The sequence below is a fragment of the Oncorhynchus mykiss genome, chromosome 7 (assembly GCF_013265735.2).
Source record: "Oncorhynchus mykiss isolate Arlee chromosome 7, USDA_OmykA_1.1, whole genome shotgun sequence".
In the NCBI taxonomy this organism is placed as follows: domain Eukaryota; kingdom Metazoa; phylum Chordata; class Actinopteri; order Salmoniformes; family Salmonidae; genus Oncorhynchus; species Oncorhynchus mykiss.
The window spans coordinates 26,727,825-26,742,212 of record NC_048571.1 but is presented as its reverse complement, the minus strand read 5'-3'; the positions used below and the strand labels follow the sequence as shown (position 1 = coordinate 26,742,212).

Below are 14,388 nucleotides of genomic sequence, written 5' to 3'. Positions count from 1 at the left end.
TTGTATTTATTTAGTATGATCAGGGCGTGAGTTGGGTGGGCAGTCTATGTTTGTTTTTCTATGTTTTGGGGCAGTTCTATGTTTTCGGCCTAGTATGATTCTCAATCAGAGGCAGGTGTCATTAGTTGTCTCTGATTGAGAATCATACTTAGGTAGCCTGGGTTTCACTGTGTGTTTGTGGGTGATTGTTCCTGTCTTTGTGTTTGCACTTCACAACAAGAGAACCGTTACACTGATGGAGTTGACAACAACTTGACTTGGTTTTGCTGGTCATTTCCTTGAGGCGAAGCATACGGCGTGTTTTACCAGTTTGCTTTGGGCAGCATCTCATTCCAAAAAGTTGTTCCCTCCCTTGCAGCCTTGCTAGATCTGATTTTAAAATGGCTGTAAGCAAAATAGAAGAAACTAGCTACTGCTTACACCAACTCAATTGTCTCAGATCTGCAGGGGGAGTTGAACAAGGGCAGAGGGAAAGGGACAACAACCAGCCTGTATTTGTTCCCACACAATAGCGGCCCACTTTATTTCCAAAAGAATCACATTATCATTAAATAATTTGATTAAATTAAAATAACTTTAATTCACTGGCTAATGAACTTTTCATTGAGTTCAGGAATGCATGCTTTCAAGATTTGGATGGTAAAGGACCCTGGGCTCAGCCAGGAGAATATCGCCGCCCCAAGGAAGAACGGGAGGCGGCGAAAGCGGAGAGGCGCCGGTATGAGGAGGCAGCGCGGCGTCGTGGATGGAAGCCTGAGAGTCAGCCCCAAAAATTTATTGGGGGGGGGCTAACAGGGAGTATGGCTACGCCAGGTAGGAGACCTGAGCCAACTTCCTGTGGTTACCGGGGGGCTAGAGAGACCGGGCAGGCGCCGTGTTATGCTGTGGAGCGCACGGTGTCCCCAGTGCGGGTGCACAGCCCGGTGCGGTACATTCCAGCTCCGCGTATCGGCCGGGCTAGAGTGGGCATCGAGCCAAGTGCCATGAAGCCGGCTCTACGCATCTGGTCTCCAGTGCGTCTCCTTGGGCCGGCTTACATGGCACCAGCCTTGCGCACGGTGTCCCCGGTTCGCCTGCATAGCCCAGTGCGGGCTATTCCACCTCGCCGCACTGGCAGGGCGACCGGGACCATTCAACCGGGTAAGGTTGGGCAGGCTCGGTGCTCAAGAGCTCCAGTGCGCCTGCACGGCCCGGTCTATCCGTCACCACCTCCACGCACCAGCCCTCCGGTGGCAGCTCCCCGTACCAGGCTGTCTCTCCGGCCCATCCTTGCAGGGGCTCCCTCCTCTCCAGCGCTGCCGGAGTCTCCCGCCTCTCCGGCGCTACCAGAGCCTTCCTCCTCTCCAGCGCTGCCGGAGTCTCCCGCCTGTTCGGCGCTAGGAGAGCTACTCAGCCCAGCATTGCCGGAGCTTCCCGTCTGCCCAGCGCCGCCAGTGCCGCCCGTCTGCCCAGCGCCAGCGCCGCCCGTCTGCCCGCCAGCGCCGCCCGTCTGCCCAGCGCCGCCAGTGCCGCCCGTCTGCCCAGCGCCGCCAGTGCCGCCCGTCTGCCCAGCGCCGCCAGTGCCGCCCGTCTGCCCAGCGCCGCCAGTGCCGCCCGTCTGCCCAGGGCCGCCAGTGCCGCCCGTCTGCCTAGCGCCGCCAGTGCCGCCCGTCTGCCCAGCGCCGCCAGTGCCGCCCGTCTGCCAGGAGCCGCCAATGCCGCCCGTCAGCCAGGAGCCGCCAGTGCCGCCCGTCAGCCAGGGGCCGCCAGTGCCGCCCGTCAGCCAGGGGCCGCCAGTGCCGCCCGTCAGCCAGGGGCCGCCAGTGCCGCCCGTCAGCCAGGGGCCGCCAGTGCCGCCCGTCAGCCAGGGGCCGCCAGTGCCACCATTCAGCCAGGGGCCGCCAGTGCCGCCAGTCAACCAGGGGCCGCCAGTGCCGCCAGTCAGCCCAGCGCCAGCGCCGCCAGTCAACCAGGGGCCGCCAGTGCCGCCAGTCAGCCAGGGGCCGCCAGTCAGCCAGGGGCCGCCAGTGCCGCCAGTCAGCCAGGGGCCGCTAGAGCCCCTCCGCCCGGAGCAGCTGCCCCTCTGTCCCGAGCAGCTGTCCCTCTGTCCCGAGCAGCTGTCCCTCTGTCCCGAGCAGCTGTCCCTCTGTCCCGAGCAGCTGTCCCTCTGTCCCGAGAAGCTGCCCCTCTGTCCCAAGCAGCCCCTCTGTCCAGTGGGGTCATTGAGAGGGGTGGGCATGGTGAGTAAGCCACGGAGGCGGACAATAAGGCGGACTAAGACAATGGCGAAGTGGGGTCCGCGTCCCGCGCCAGAGCCGCCACCGCGGACAGACGCCCACCCAGACCCTCCCCTATAGGTCAAGGTTTTGTGGCCGGAGTCCGCACCTTTGGGGGGGGGGGTACTGTCACGTTCTGACCTCTATTTCCTTTGTTTTGTATTTATTTAGTATGGTCAGGGCGTGAGTTGGGTGGGCAGTCTATGTTTGTTTTTCTATGTTTTGGGGCAGTTCTATGTTTTCGGCCTAGTATGATTCTCAATCAGAGGCAGGTGTCATTAGTTGTCTCTGATTGAGAATCATACTTAGGTAGCCTGGGTTTCACTGTGTGTTTGTGGGTGATTGTTCCTGTCTTTGTGTTTGCACTTCACAACAAGAGAACCGTTACACTGATGGAGTTGACAACAACTTGACTTGGTTTTGCTGGTCATTTCCTTGAGGCGAAGCATACGGCGTGTTTTACCAGTTTGCTTTGGGCAGCATCTCATTCCAAAAAGTTGTTCCCTCCCTTGCAGCCTTGCTAGATCTGATTTTAAAATGGCTGTAAGCAAAATAGAAGAAACTAGCTACTGCTTACACCAACTCAATTGTCTCAGATCTGCAGGGGGAGTTGAACAAGGGCAGAGGGAAAGGGACAACAACCAGCCTGTATTTGTTCCCACACAATAGCGGCCCACTTTATTTCCAAAAGAATCACATTATCATTAAATAATTTGATTAAATTAAAATAACTTTAATTCACTGGCTAATGAACTTTTCATTGAGTTCAGGAATGCATGCTTTCAAGATTTGGATGGTAAAGGACCCTGGGCTCAGCCAGGAGAATATCGCCGCCCCAAGGAAGAACGGGAGGCGGCGAAAGCGGAGAGGCGCCGGTATGAGGAGGCAGCGCGGCGTCGTGGATGGAAGCCTGAGAGTCAGCCCCAAAAATTTATTGGGGGGGGGGCTAACAGGGAGTATGGCTACGCCAGGTAGGAGACCTGAGCCAACTTCCTGTGGTTACCGGGGGGCTAGAGAGACCGGGCAGGCGCCGTGTTATGCTGTGGAGCGCACGGTGTCCCCAGTGCGGGTGCACAGCCCGGTGCGGTACATTCCAGCTCCGCGTATCGGCCGGGCTAGAGTGGGCATCGAGCCAAGTGCCATGAAGCCGGCTCTACGCATCTGGTCTCCAGTGCGTCTCCTTGGGCCGGCTTACATGGCACCAGCCTTGCGCACGGTGTCCCCGGTTCGCCTGCATAGCCCAGTGCGGGCTATTCCACCTCGCCGCACTGGCAGGGCGACCGGGACCATTCAACCGGGTAAGGTTGGGCAGGCTCGGTGCTCAAGAGCTCCAGTGCGCCTGCACGGCCCGGTCTATCCGTCACCACCTCCACGCACCAGCCCTCCGGTGGCAGCTCCCCGTACCAGGCTGTCTCTCCGGCCCATCCTTGCAGGGGCTCCCTCCTCTCCAGCGCTGCCGGAGTCTCCCGCCTCTCCGGCGCTACCAGAGCCTTCCTCCTCTCCAGCGCTGCCGGAGTCTCCCGCCTGTTCGGCGCTAGGAGAGCTACTCAGCCCAGCATTGCCGGAGCTTCCCGTCTGCCCAGCGCCGCCAGTGCCGCCCGTCTGCCCAGCGCCAGCGCCGCCCGTCTGCCCGCCAGCGCCGCCCGTCTGCCCAGCGCCGCCAGTGCCGCCCGTCTGCCCAGCGCCGCCAGTGCCGCCCGTCTGCCCAGCGCCGCCAGTGCCGCCCGTCTGCCCAGGGCCGCCAGTGCCGCCCGTCTGCCTAGCGCCGCCAGTGCCGCCCGTCTGCCCAGCGCCGCCAGTGCCGCCCGTCTGCCAGGAGCCGCCAATGCCGCCCGTCAGCCAGGAGCCGCCAGTGCCGCCCGTCAGCCAGGGGCCGCCAGTGCCGCCCGTCAGCCAGGGGCCGCCAGTGCCGCCCGTCAGCCAGGGGCCGCCAGTGCCGCCCGTCAGCCAGGGGCCGCCAGTGCCGCCCGTCAGCCAGGGGCCGCCAGTGCCGCCATTCAGCCAGGGGCCGCCAGTGCCGCCAGTCAACCAGGGGCCGCCAGTGCCGCCAGTCAGCCCAGCGCCAGCGCCGCCAGTCAACCAGGGGCCGCCAGTGCCGCCAGTCAGCCAGGGGCCGCCAGTCAGCCAGGGGCCGCCAGTGCCGCCAGTCAGCCAGGGGCCGCTAGAGCCCCTCCGCCCGGAGCAGCTGCCCCTCTGTCCCGAGCAGCTGTCCCTCTGTCCCGAGCAGCTGTCCCTCTGTCCCGAGCAGCTGTCCCTCTGTCCCGAGCAGCTGTCCCTCTGTCCCGAGCAGCTGTCCCTCTGTCCCGAGAAGCTGCCCCTCTGTCCCAAGCAGCCCCTCTGTCCAGTGGGGTCATTGAGAGGGGTGGGCATGGTGAGTAAGCCACGGAGGCGGACAATAAGGCGGACTAAGACAATGGCGAAGTGGGGTCCGCGTCCCGCGCCAGAGCCGCCACCGCGGACAGACGCCCACCCAGACCCTCCCCTATAGGTCAAGGTTTTGTGGCCGGAGTCCGCACCTTTGGGGGGGGGGGTACTGTCACGTTCTGACCTCTATTTCCTTTGTTTTGTATTTATTTAGTATGGTCAGGGCGTGAGTTGGGTGGGCAGTCTATGTTTGTTTTTCTATGTTTTGGGGCAGTTCTATGTTTTCGGCCTAGTATGATTCTCAATCAGAGGCAGGTGTCATTAGTTGTCTCTGATTGAGAATCATACTTAGGTAGCCTGGGTTTCACTGTGTGTTTGTGGGTGATTGTTCCTGTCTTTGTGTTTGCACCAGATAGGGCTGTTTTGAGTTCTCACGTTTCTTGTTTTCGTTAGTTTGTTCATGTATAGTGTCTTCATTAAAATACAATGAACATCCAACACGCTGCGTTTTGGTCCGCCTCTACTTCACAACAAGAGAACCGTTACACTGATGGAGTTGACAATAACTTGACTTGGTTTTGCTGGTCATTTCCTTGAGGCGAAGCATACGGCGTGTTTTACCAGTTTGCTTTGGGCAGCATCTCATTCCAAAAAGTTGTTCCCTCCCTTGCAGCCTTGCTAGATCTGATTTTAAAATGGCTGTAAGCAAAATAGAAGAAACTAGCTACTGCTTACACCAACTCAATTGTCTCAGATCTGCAGGGGGAGTTGAACAAGGGCAGAGGGAAAGGGACAACAACCAGCCTGTATTTGTTCCCACACAATAGCGGCCCACTTTATTTCCAAAAGAATCACATTATCATTAAATAATTTGATTAAATTAAAAGAACTTTAATTCACTGGCTAATGAACTATTCATTGAGTTCAGGAATGCATGCTTTCAGCATTTTTAGGTGCCGAAGCATACAAATGTGCATTAGCAATGTATAATTATTTAATTGCATATTTGATGTGTTTTTGCCTGCCATAATCCATTTTGTATTGAGCAAGGACGTGCTTGTGTGGGAAAGGTGGTAATAAACGGTTTGTGTCCTTTTTAATAGATTCACATGGTGTTTCTATACAGACAAAATACATTCCTAATCATAACCATTTATTTAGCTTATATAGTGCTTTTCAGTAAAAACATGTTTTATCTCAAAGTGCTTAAAAAGCTAAATAAACAAGCACAGCATTGTAAAAACAAATTAATATACGTCCAAATAGAGAGACATCTATTTGGGGACATAATATTACTATGAATAACATTTAGGATGGAATAAATTAAACGAACACCCAACATGATTGATTAACCCATTTATGTCTTCTACCGAGATAAATGTACAAGTCATCTCCTATACTTAATTATTGTTTAGCATTTTAAGCACTGTACACTTTTCACTAAGTGGCAAATATAGTGGCTAAGTAACTGACCGTGTTTTTTTGTTGTTGTTAGGTTTGTAAGATTAGGTCTGCATTGTGGAGGAAATAGTAATTGAGTTATCTTTGGCGTAGGAGTGTTGTCTTAGGTTATAGGTTATAATAGGATAGGTAAGGTCTGGCGGGACTTGAGGACTGCGGTTTTGCTTCGTAAAAAGGTATAGTTTATATGTGTTTCCGACATGCTGTTTGGACTCGTTTCTCCCTTGTGTTTAAAGCAGGGTTCTCAAACTACAAGCCCGTAGGCCAAATACTGCAAGCTGCTTTAATGTGGATGGTACTTGTCAATTGTCTCTACACGTTTATGTTCGGCCTTGAGGACTGAACCTTGCGCCGGGCATACACTACACACTTCTAAAATCTTAATAACAACTTGGACATGCACCGATTTCCTTGTCTCAAATATCTAATTCTGTCCATCCTCAACCCCAGGTTGCTCACATTACACAATGATTCCCTATTTGATCTTGCCCTGAGGTTCTCGGTTGTCATAGGGAAAAAATGCTGTCATGCAAGTGAACAGGTTTATTAGTGTGCACATTATTATGTGCAGAAACATTTTCTTTTTTAAAGAGACCGAGGAGCAGAATATGGACTTAATTTTATATTATCATTATTATTTCATGTTATCTTTTTGGTTTCTATCATGGTAGGATGCAGATGTAATATTGGTGTCCTAGCTGGATGGATATTTCACTTAAGGACCAATGGAATGGTCTAAAATAAGCAAACTCCGCTCATCCGGGTCACCGGGCCATATAAAACGAACTTGCCCATTGAAAAGGCATTTTGCTCTCTTCAGCTCCATCAATCTATCTTCCATCACCTCAGTCCACACGATGTGTGTTGCTGTTGCTTTCTTTTTTGCCATCATTGTTGGTCACACATGCTGAGCACTCATTGGCCATTGTCAGCAGTCCTTGCCCAATCGCGTCGTAGTACTGCACATACTACAAGATGTACGATCATAAAGTCAGAATATTCTCGGACAACCACCAGGGATCTGGATAACTGAACAGCCATCATCGGTGTGTCCTTGACTCGCTCAAACTTCGTGAGTCCCAATGTACTAATCCTAGCCCTAGTTCATAGGATTTCACCCCGATCATGGAAATTTGTCTGGGACGGCAAAAATGTGGCGAATTTGTGGCAAAAAAAATTTGAGTAGTGTATGCCCGGCATTATGGACTTTTCAGGCTTATTATAGGAAATCGGCCCCCTCAGAGTCACTACTGACATACTGTGGAGCTTAACATCCAAACCCCCTGAGATAGGAAGTGGTTGAACCCAGGGCCAGTCAGGTTCCCCCGACTCAGCCCAATCCAATCCCTTCGGATTGTCAGCAAGCCCCAAAGCACTGGTGTGGATAGCCTTATTGGCGAGATTAACATTGTCGAAGGAAGGAGCAAGCGAGGGAACGAGAGAGACTTCCCCACTGTGCTTTGGTGTCACTTGGAGGCTCTGTAGATTACAGGCAGGCACACTGAGATATCTCCTCCGCCTTCTGTGTGAGGGTTAAGTATACAGGGTTGCATGGAGACATGGCCGCTGGAGATATCATAGAAGCAAAGGAGAGACGAGAACAGGAAAGCGCTGCTTCTGTCTGCTTTGTGTCACAAATGGATTTGCTGAAGTGTGTGTGTGTGTGTGTGTGTGTGTGTGTGTGTAACTGTGTGTGTAACTGTGTGTGCACGCACGTGCATGCTCATGCCTGTGTGTGTTTGTGCGTAGGGGCGATGGGTCCAAGGATCCTATCGTTGAGATGAGAACGGAAGAGGAGAGAATAACTAACCACGATGGGAGCCCAGTGCACGAACCCAACGAGACTACTCCTCTCACAGAGCCAGAGTAAGGAACCAGAACCACTAGGGTTCTAAGGCCCTGTCCACCCTAATGCTGCGTTTAGATGGTACGAGGTAGACGGCAAACCGGATGTCATTGTTTTCAATGACAGGACAACTGTAAATGCCGTTGAGGCAGGTGGTGAATGCCGTCAGTAGCCACGGTAGAAGGGACTTGCCCGCAGAGTGCAAATATATCGACCTTTGCCGTAGCGTTGTTTTCTACCGGATGTTAATTTGCACGTATTGTTTACTGAAATCACCATAGCAACACATACTGTCGTGTTGGCTTGCTTTTGACGTCACCCTCTTTCTTGCGTCCTTGTCCAGCTATGCTCGTATGTTTTTTTGTGTCCCTCGTCTAAACATAGCATAATGTAACCCCAGCCTAACCCAAATATGTAGCTCTATTAGTAGAAAAGGGCACTTTAGCTGAAGTTGACAAGAAGCATAAGGAGTTGGTGTTTTAGTGTGTTTTCTAGGTCTTGGCTTATGGTATTGCCCTTGCACTCACTTAACTGATATCATTACTGGACATATAGTTGTGGAAATGTGCTTTAGTATGAAAGAGTATTTTGAATCCAGGCCACATCCGTGTCCAGTCAGTCAAGAGCCTTCTACAGTACATGGTTCAACAGCCATGGGCCAAAGGTCAAAATTTAGTCCATCTTACAGCAGGCTTCTTCAACCCAAGGGTGTCCCTTGCCGATGGGATCTTTTAACGCTACTGGATTTGATAGTTGTAGTGTAGTCTAATCGACTGAGCTTGTATGAGTACTGTAAATTAATCCGGTGTAGATTGTTCGTTGTTGTATTTCCGGCGTTAAAAATTAGGGATTGTTTTTGTTATATCATTTTTTGTTTGTGTATTTTTTATGTATGTTCAGTAAGTGAATTGAGTGCTGTTGAAACTGTTGACATTATCAACCACCATATTAATATATTGATCAAGTAAATGTATTAATTAGACAGTCAGTCAGTGTGTTAACTTTGAATGTATTACATGCATTGAGTAGTAGTAGAGGACCGCTACTTATGTTATGGATGCATCATTCTCCATCGTGTTCACTCTATGCTGCCATGGAAACTACCACTCATCCCACCTCTTATAGTTTGCCAATAAGGATGCATGCTCTGTATGCGTGTATGTAAATGCATTATCTAAATGTCATACGTTTCACAGGGTGATTAAGTCCGTTCACATTCCACATTTCTATGTATTGATTGTTTATGAGTGTCTCCCCTGTACTGTAACCGTAATGAACAATGAACAGCCATGGTCATGAGTGAGACGTGGGTTGAGTGAAATGTGTAGTTATAGTTAACCCTTTCATCTGAGGTCTCTCACTCAGACGTGTCTGTCTCCTTTGTCTCTCTCCCACAGGAAGCTACCGCTGAAGGAGGAGAACGGGAAGGAGACGCTCAAGCCCGACATGATCGAGATCAAAGTGCACAGTGACAACAGCATCCACACAAAGCAGGACGACAGTAAAGCATAAAATGTGTGTGCCCTCTCGCCCCTCGCCGCAAACGAGAACACTTCGGAGCATCCTACCCTGAGACCAAAACACAGAATAAACACGACACGTAAAAAAAATATGATGATATCCCTTATATGTCCATAAGGGCCCAGAGAAAAAACGAAAAGTGTGTGTAAATACAAATAAGAGAGAGGAAGACCCCAACAACAAGCGTTTTTATGTGACTAATCAATGATGTTGTTTCTATCCAAGATGGCTCCAGTCGAAGACACTTCGTGTTGATCAGTGATTGTAATATTGTTTCATTTTTTCCTCTGACTTTGGTTTAATTGTTGTTTTTTTTATGCCTTGGCCGTTGCTTATCCGTTGCATTTATTTATTTTCCTTCCCCCTCTTATTCAATCCCCATTTGCAAAAACCCACCTGATCCTACACACATACATACATACATACATACATACATACATACATACACACACACACACACACACACACAAACACATACACGCCAAAGCTCTCTGTCTGAAGGATAAGTAGCGCCACTATCGACTCCCACTCAAGTCCGCTGTGCCTGGTAAAAAAAGATCTCCTACAGTAGCATTTACAGAGTAAGCTACCCTGTCCTCACTGCAGCAGTCTCGTCTGTATTCTATTGCGGCTCTGGTCTAAGATGTGATGTCTGGGCTGTCCTGTCTAATGCTTGTGTACTACGTTACATCCGCCCCTTTATGCCCGCTCCTCTTTGAGCTTCCGGCTCAGAGAATGTTGAGCTAGCTCATTGGTTATGCCACCATTTTGATTTGTTCTTTTAAAGAAGATAAAAAAATTAACAGGTACTGTCAAGGTGCCTTTGCACATTGTAGTGATAGTCGTATTGGTGTGTCTGAATGTGTCTGCTGTTATGAGTTTGAGAGCTGTTATGAGTGTGAGAGCTGTGTAAATATATTTAGCATATTTGATCAAAATCGTTTGCGTTAACTATGCAAGCTGTCTGTCTCCATTATTTTACTAGTGTACCATGTGTATCCATAAGGTGACAGCATGACAGGAAAATAATCTCTGATGATAATAGCTATTTGTTAGCCAGTTAGAAAGAATCCCCCAAGATCCATTATGGTTCTAGGTGGTTACATCTGAGAGGACCACGTGGTCAGCACACATGGTTCATGTGGTCAGGAAGTTAGCCAGGAAATTTAAAATATTTTGAACAGAATATGAACATAGTTACACCTGCCACTGTTGACCAATGAGCTGGCTTCATTGTAAGGATTGTGCAAGGTTGTGTTTTAGCACTGGTTTTGATGGTGATGCCATGAGTACTGCTGTTTTTAGGCAGACAATGAATCTGTACCGGGCCCTTAGAGTTATAGGTAATGTTTCCTGTGTATTTGTTAACAGTCTTCATGGTGTATCCGTAACCAGGCTACAGCGCTTGTTATCTCGCACCTCAAAACACAACAATAAACAACAGAGACAATTTTGTGTTATTTTATGGTTACTCTGCTTTACATTGAATGTTTATTTAAATTTTTTGCCGTTCAATTCTTTTTAAATATTTTTTTTTTCTCAAAGACAGGAAAAAAAAACAATTGATGTTGACATGAAATTGAAATGTGAAAATAATGTGGTTGTCATACAGTCCTGTGAGTAGTTTTTTTGGGGGAAAAAGTAGTCTATAAAAAGGAAAAGACAGTCATGTCCAATATTGTTTGCTTCATTTGAAAGTTGTGCCATCATTCTATTGACTAAAGGTGAAAACCAATGAATGTTGAATTGTTCTGTTCTCAACTGTTAGACTAGACACGGGCACACGCAAAGTATTTCAGTCATGTTTTTTTAGATACACTTAATTTATAGTTGATTTTAGTTTAATGGCAATATTAATGATCGAAAACCAATTAACATTTTTCTGTTCATTTTCTTTCTCTGAGGTTGTCATGTAAATAGGTAAAGAGAAAAAAAACATATTTTACAAAGCTCGTATGTAAATAGACCCGGAAAAGATGAGTCTTTTTTCAAAAGCAAAAACAGGCTTTCTTGTTTGAACGCTCTCCAGCTGAAAAAAAAGCTTATTTTAGTTCTGGTCTGACAGTTCAGTGACGACGTGACAGTGCTCTTTACTATTCATCACTTTACCCTCAAGAAAACACACACACAGTGGGCCCTTAGGTCACTTCACAGCATTTCAATGGAGGCTGTAATTAAGATAATAGCATGACTTGGTTTTCCCACGGCCCATTGTCCCCCTGGTCCCTTGCTGCGGTGGCAACAGTGTAAACCATTCAATTAAAATGTAATAGGAGGCTTGTTTGCCATTAGCCGAGGGAGCGGCGCACATGCTCTTTGGTGACTGGACTATTCCTTGCAGAGTCGACGTGACAGACGCCGTCGTGCTGCCCATTAGTTTGTAATGACCCTGTCGTTAATTAGTGGCGCTGTGAATTCTGGGAAATATAGTATTTGCCACTGCTTGAGAGCTAGGTGGACTCTGACAGTTAGCTCTGATAGAGTAACGAGGGTTTTAGCACAGGCAGCATACAGTATTTGAGCACTGAAATGGGTGTGATACCGCGTGTGTGTGCGTGCCTGTACATAAGTCCATGTGTGCGTGTGCTGTGTGTGTCTTAACCTGAATTTAAAAATGGATTATCATGTATATCGCTGTCATCAATTCTCTGGCTGGAGCGCTCTGCATGTGTGTCTGAGAATCCCTTATACCCCTCTTTGCTCCATAGGTTTTACCCCATAAAACTGGCTTTGTTTTCTCTCCCAAAGCACGATTGATAAACTGTACCTGCAGTCCTGGAGTTGCTCTGTAGCCTGTTAAGACAACTGTAAATAGGGAGCACATTGCCTGATGGCCATGAGATTTGTACATGTTATTTTATATCTGAATATCAGTCTATTCCCCCGTTCCCTCCTCCCACATCTCTCACCCTCGGACTCCGTCTCAGTCTGTCTCCATAGAGAGTACTGGTGTGTTTCTAGCTCTGTGTATTGTGTCCCCGCCTCTTGTCCCCCTCTGGACTCCCCAGACTGAGTGTGCTTACGCAGGGGGTGGAAACTGTTGATGTGGCCGTAGCCTGTGGAACACCCTGTAACAAACCTCCTGTCATTTTATCAGCTGTAAATAAACATGTCCTGGTGAAAGATGACGCATGTGGGAGTCGGTCATTTAGTAGGTTTCATCTCGTTTTTTTTTTTATCTTGGTTGTGGTTTTACTACATTTGGTGACCCGTGTGACGAGAATTAAAGAATAATGGGATCTGTCCCAAATGGTACCCTGAAGTGCACTGTGTAGGGAATAGGGTGACATTTGGGGCACAGACATCATCATACAGGGCACAGAGTGTAGTGGTGCAACACAAATCTTGAATGGGAATTGATTCAATGTCAGACCTGGTTTCAAATACATTCGTATTTAAGCATTTGTATTTTAAACACTTATTTTCTTTGTATTGGTATATTTCCAAATACATTCCAATATTCAACTATTTGCATTTTCAAGGACAAAATATTCAAATACCCACTTCAAAATAGTATTTTACCTGAGAATACTAATACTATAAGTCAGAAAGTGCAGATTTGTAGATAAACCTCAATCGCATCGAGGTCACTTCCAAACCATATCAGTCTGCCTCGGATGAGAGGGACCGTGCAAAACATATTCAACTCGATTCTATTTCAGGAGACAAAGTGTTTTTTTTTTAACAATAATTTACCAAAACAAACGTAGAGCTCTGCTCAAAGGGCTCCAAATGGTTCAAAACACGAGACAACGAGAACTGAAGTGCTTTCTAACTAAGCTGCCCCCTCTTCAAACCTCATTTGAAGTTTCTATATAACATGTACTCGCACTACTTGCCCCTTCTCCTCGCTGCTCTGTTTTCCCTACGAGAGGGCTCTGTTCGCTGACGGTTTGATTTGGCTTTGAGGGCTTCTTTCTCTCTGTTCCCTCGCGATGTTAATGGCCTGTTCACCAAATGGGCTGAAACCAGTTCAAGGTAGGGTGACCCAAATATGAAAATGAATAACTGGTACATTGATCAAGTTTGATCATAAAGTGTCAAACAATTGGAATCAGGGGGCAGGCATTACCATGGATTTACTTCCGTCTTTATGCATTGGTAGCCTCCTAACTCATTTAAATATGTGCCACTTTGAAACCGTCATCACATGTGCACATTCCCTTGCTTTGGCTTTGTTGACAAACCGTAAAGCTCAAGCAGAACGTCCGACCAAAGATACTGGTAACCTTTCGCCTGTGGTTTGACAGTTAGCTACAAAGCTACTTACCAGCATGCCGGCAAAAGCACACTGTGTCGTGACTGGATGCCGTAGTGTAAAAATTACTATTTACCCTAAGACATCTGACAGCAGTGGCTGCTTTGCATTTCAGGTGGACAGGCTGCACAGGAAATTACGATACGGTCGCGCATGTGCAGTCCACATTTAGAGATGAGATTGCTTTATCAGTTGGGAGAACATTCGATAATGTCCTGCCAGGAAGCTAATCCTGAAGACGGATGCTGTTCCATTATTGACAGTGGCTCTGGCAAGCGCTGACCATAATGTAAGTATCAGCGTTTGATGAGTCTGACACGTTAGCCAACATTTTAGGGGGGGATCGGGGGCTAACGTTAGATAACGCAGCTGTTGATGCGTTGACTTGTGAACCGTGTATCTTCTGTAACACACCTGATAGTCACGATATGGTATTTGTTCTTCCATCCCTAAGCCCCCCTACATTGAGTCTTAGAACTGCCAGCACACAGCTGGCATGAAGGAATGTTGTCCACAAAAGGAGTTGCGGTGTTTATAGTATTTGTAAATGACCTCAAATCATATTTTGCCATCTCCTTTTGTCTTTCCACTATCACCAAACTGTAATGATGGACATTTTAGTAAATTCCACATCCACTCTGTCTGCACAGCTTCCCAGGCAACCACTGCAGCTTGAATGCTGT

The 14,388-nt window shown here is 48.6% G+C and overlaps 1 protein-coding gene across 4 annotated transcripts in view; it reads left to right on the top strand.

Annotated features, from left to right (window-relative positions):
- Nucleotides 1–12,575, top strand: part of LOC110527591 (neural cell adhesion molecule 2) — a 413,004-nt gene extending 400,429 nt beyond the window's left edge. For 3 of the 4 annotated variants that reach the window (XM_036983098.1, XM_036983099.1, XM_036983097.1), the window contains 2 exons: nucleotides 7,830–7,946; nucleotides 9,324–12,575. In XM_036983098.1, coding sequence (XP_036838993.1) covers nucleotides 7,830–7,946; nucleotides 9,324–9,438 — 232 coding nt within the window. In that variant the 3' untranslated portion in view covers nucleotides 9,439–12,575. The remainder of the gene's footprint in view (nucleotides 1–7,829; nucleotides 7,947–9,323) is intronic. The other variant, XM_036983100.1, reaches the window with a different exon arrangement.
- The last annotated feature ends 1,813 nt before the right edge of the window (nucleotides 12,576–14,388 follow it).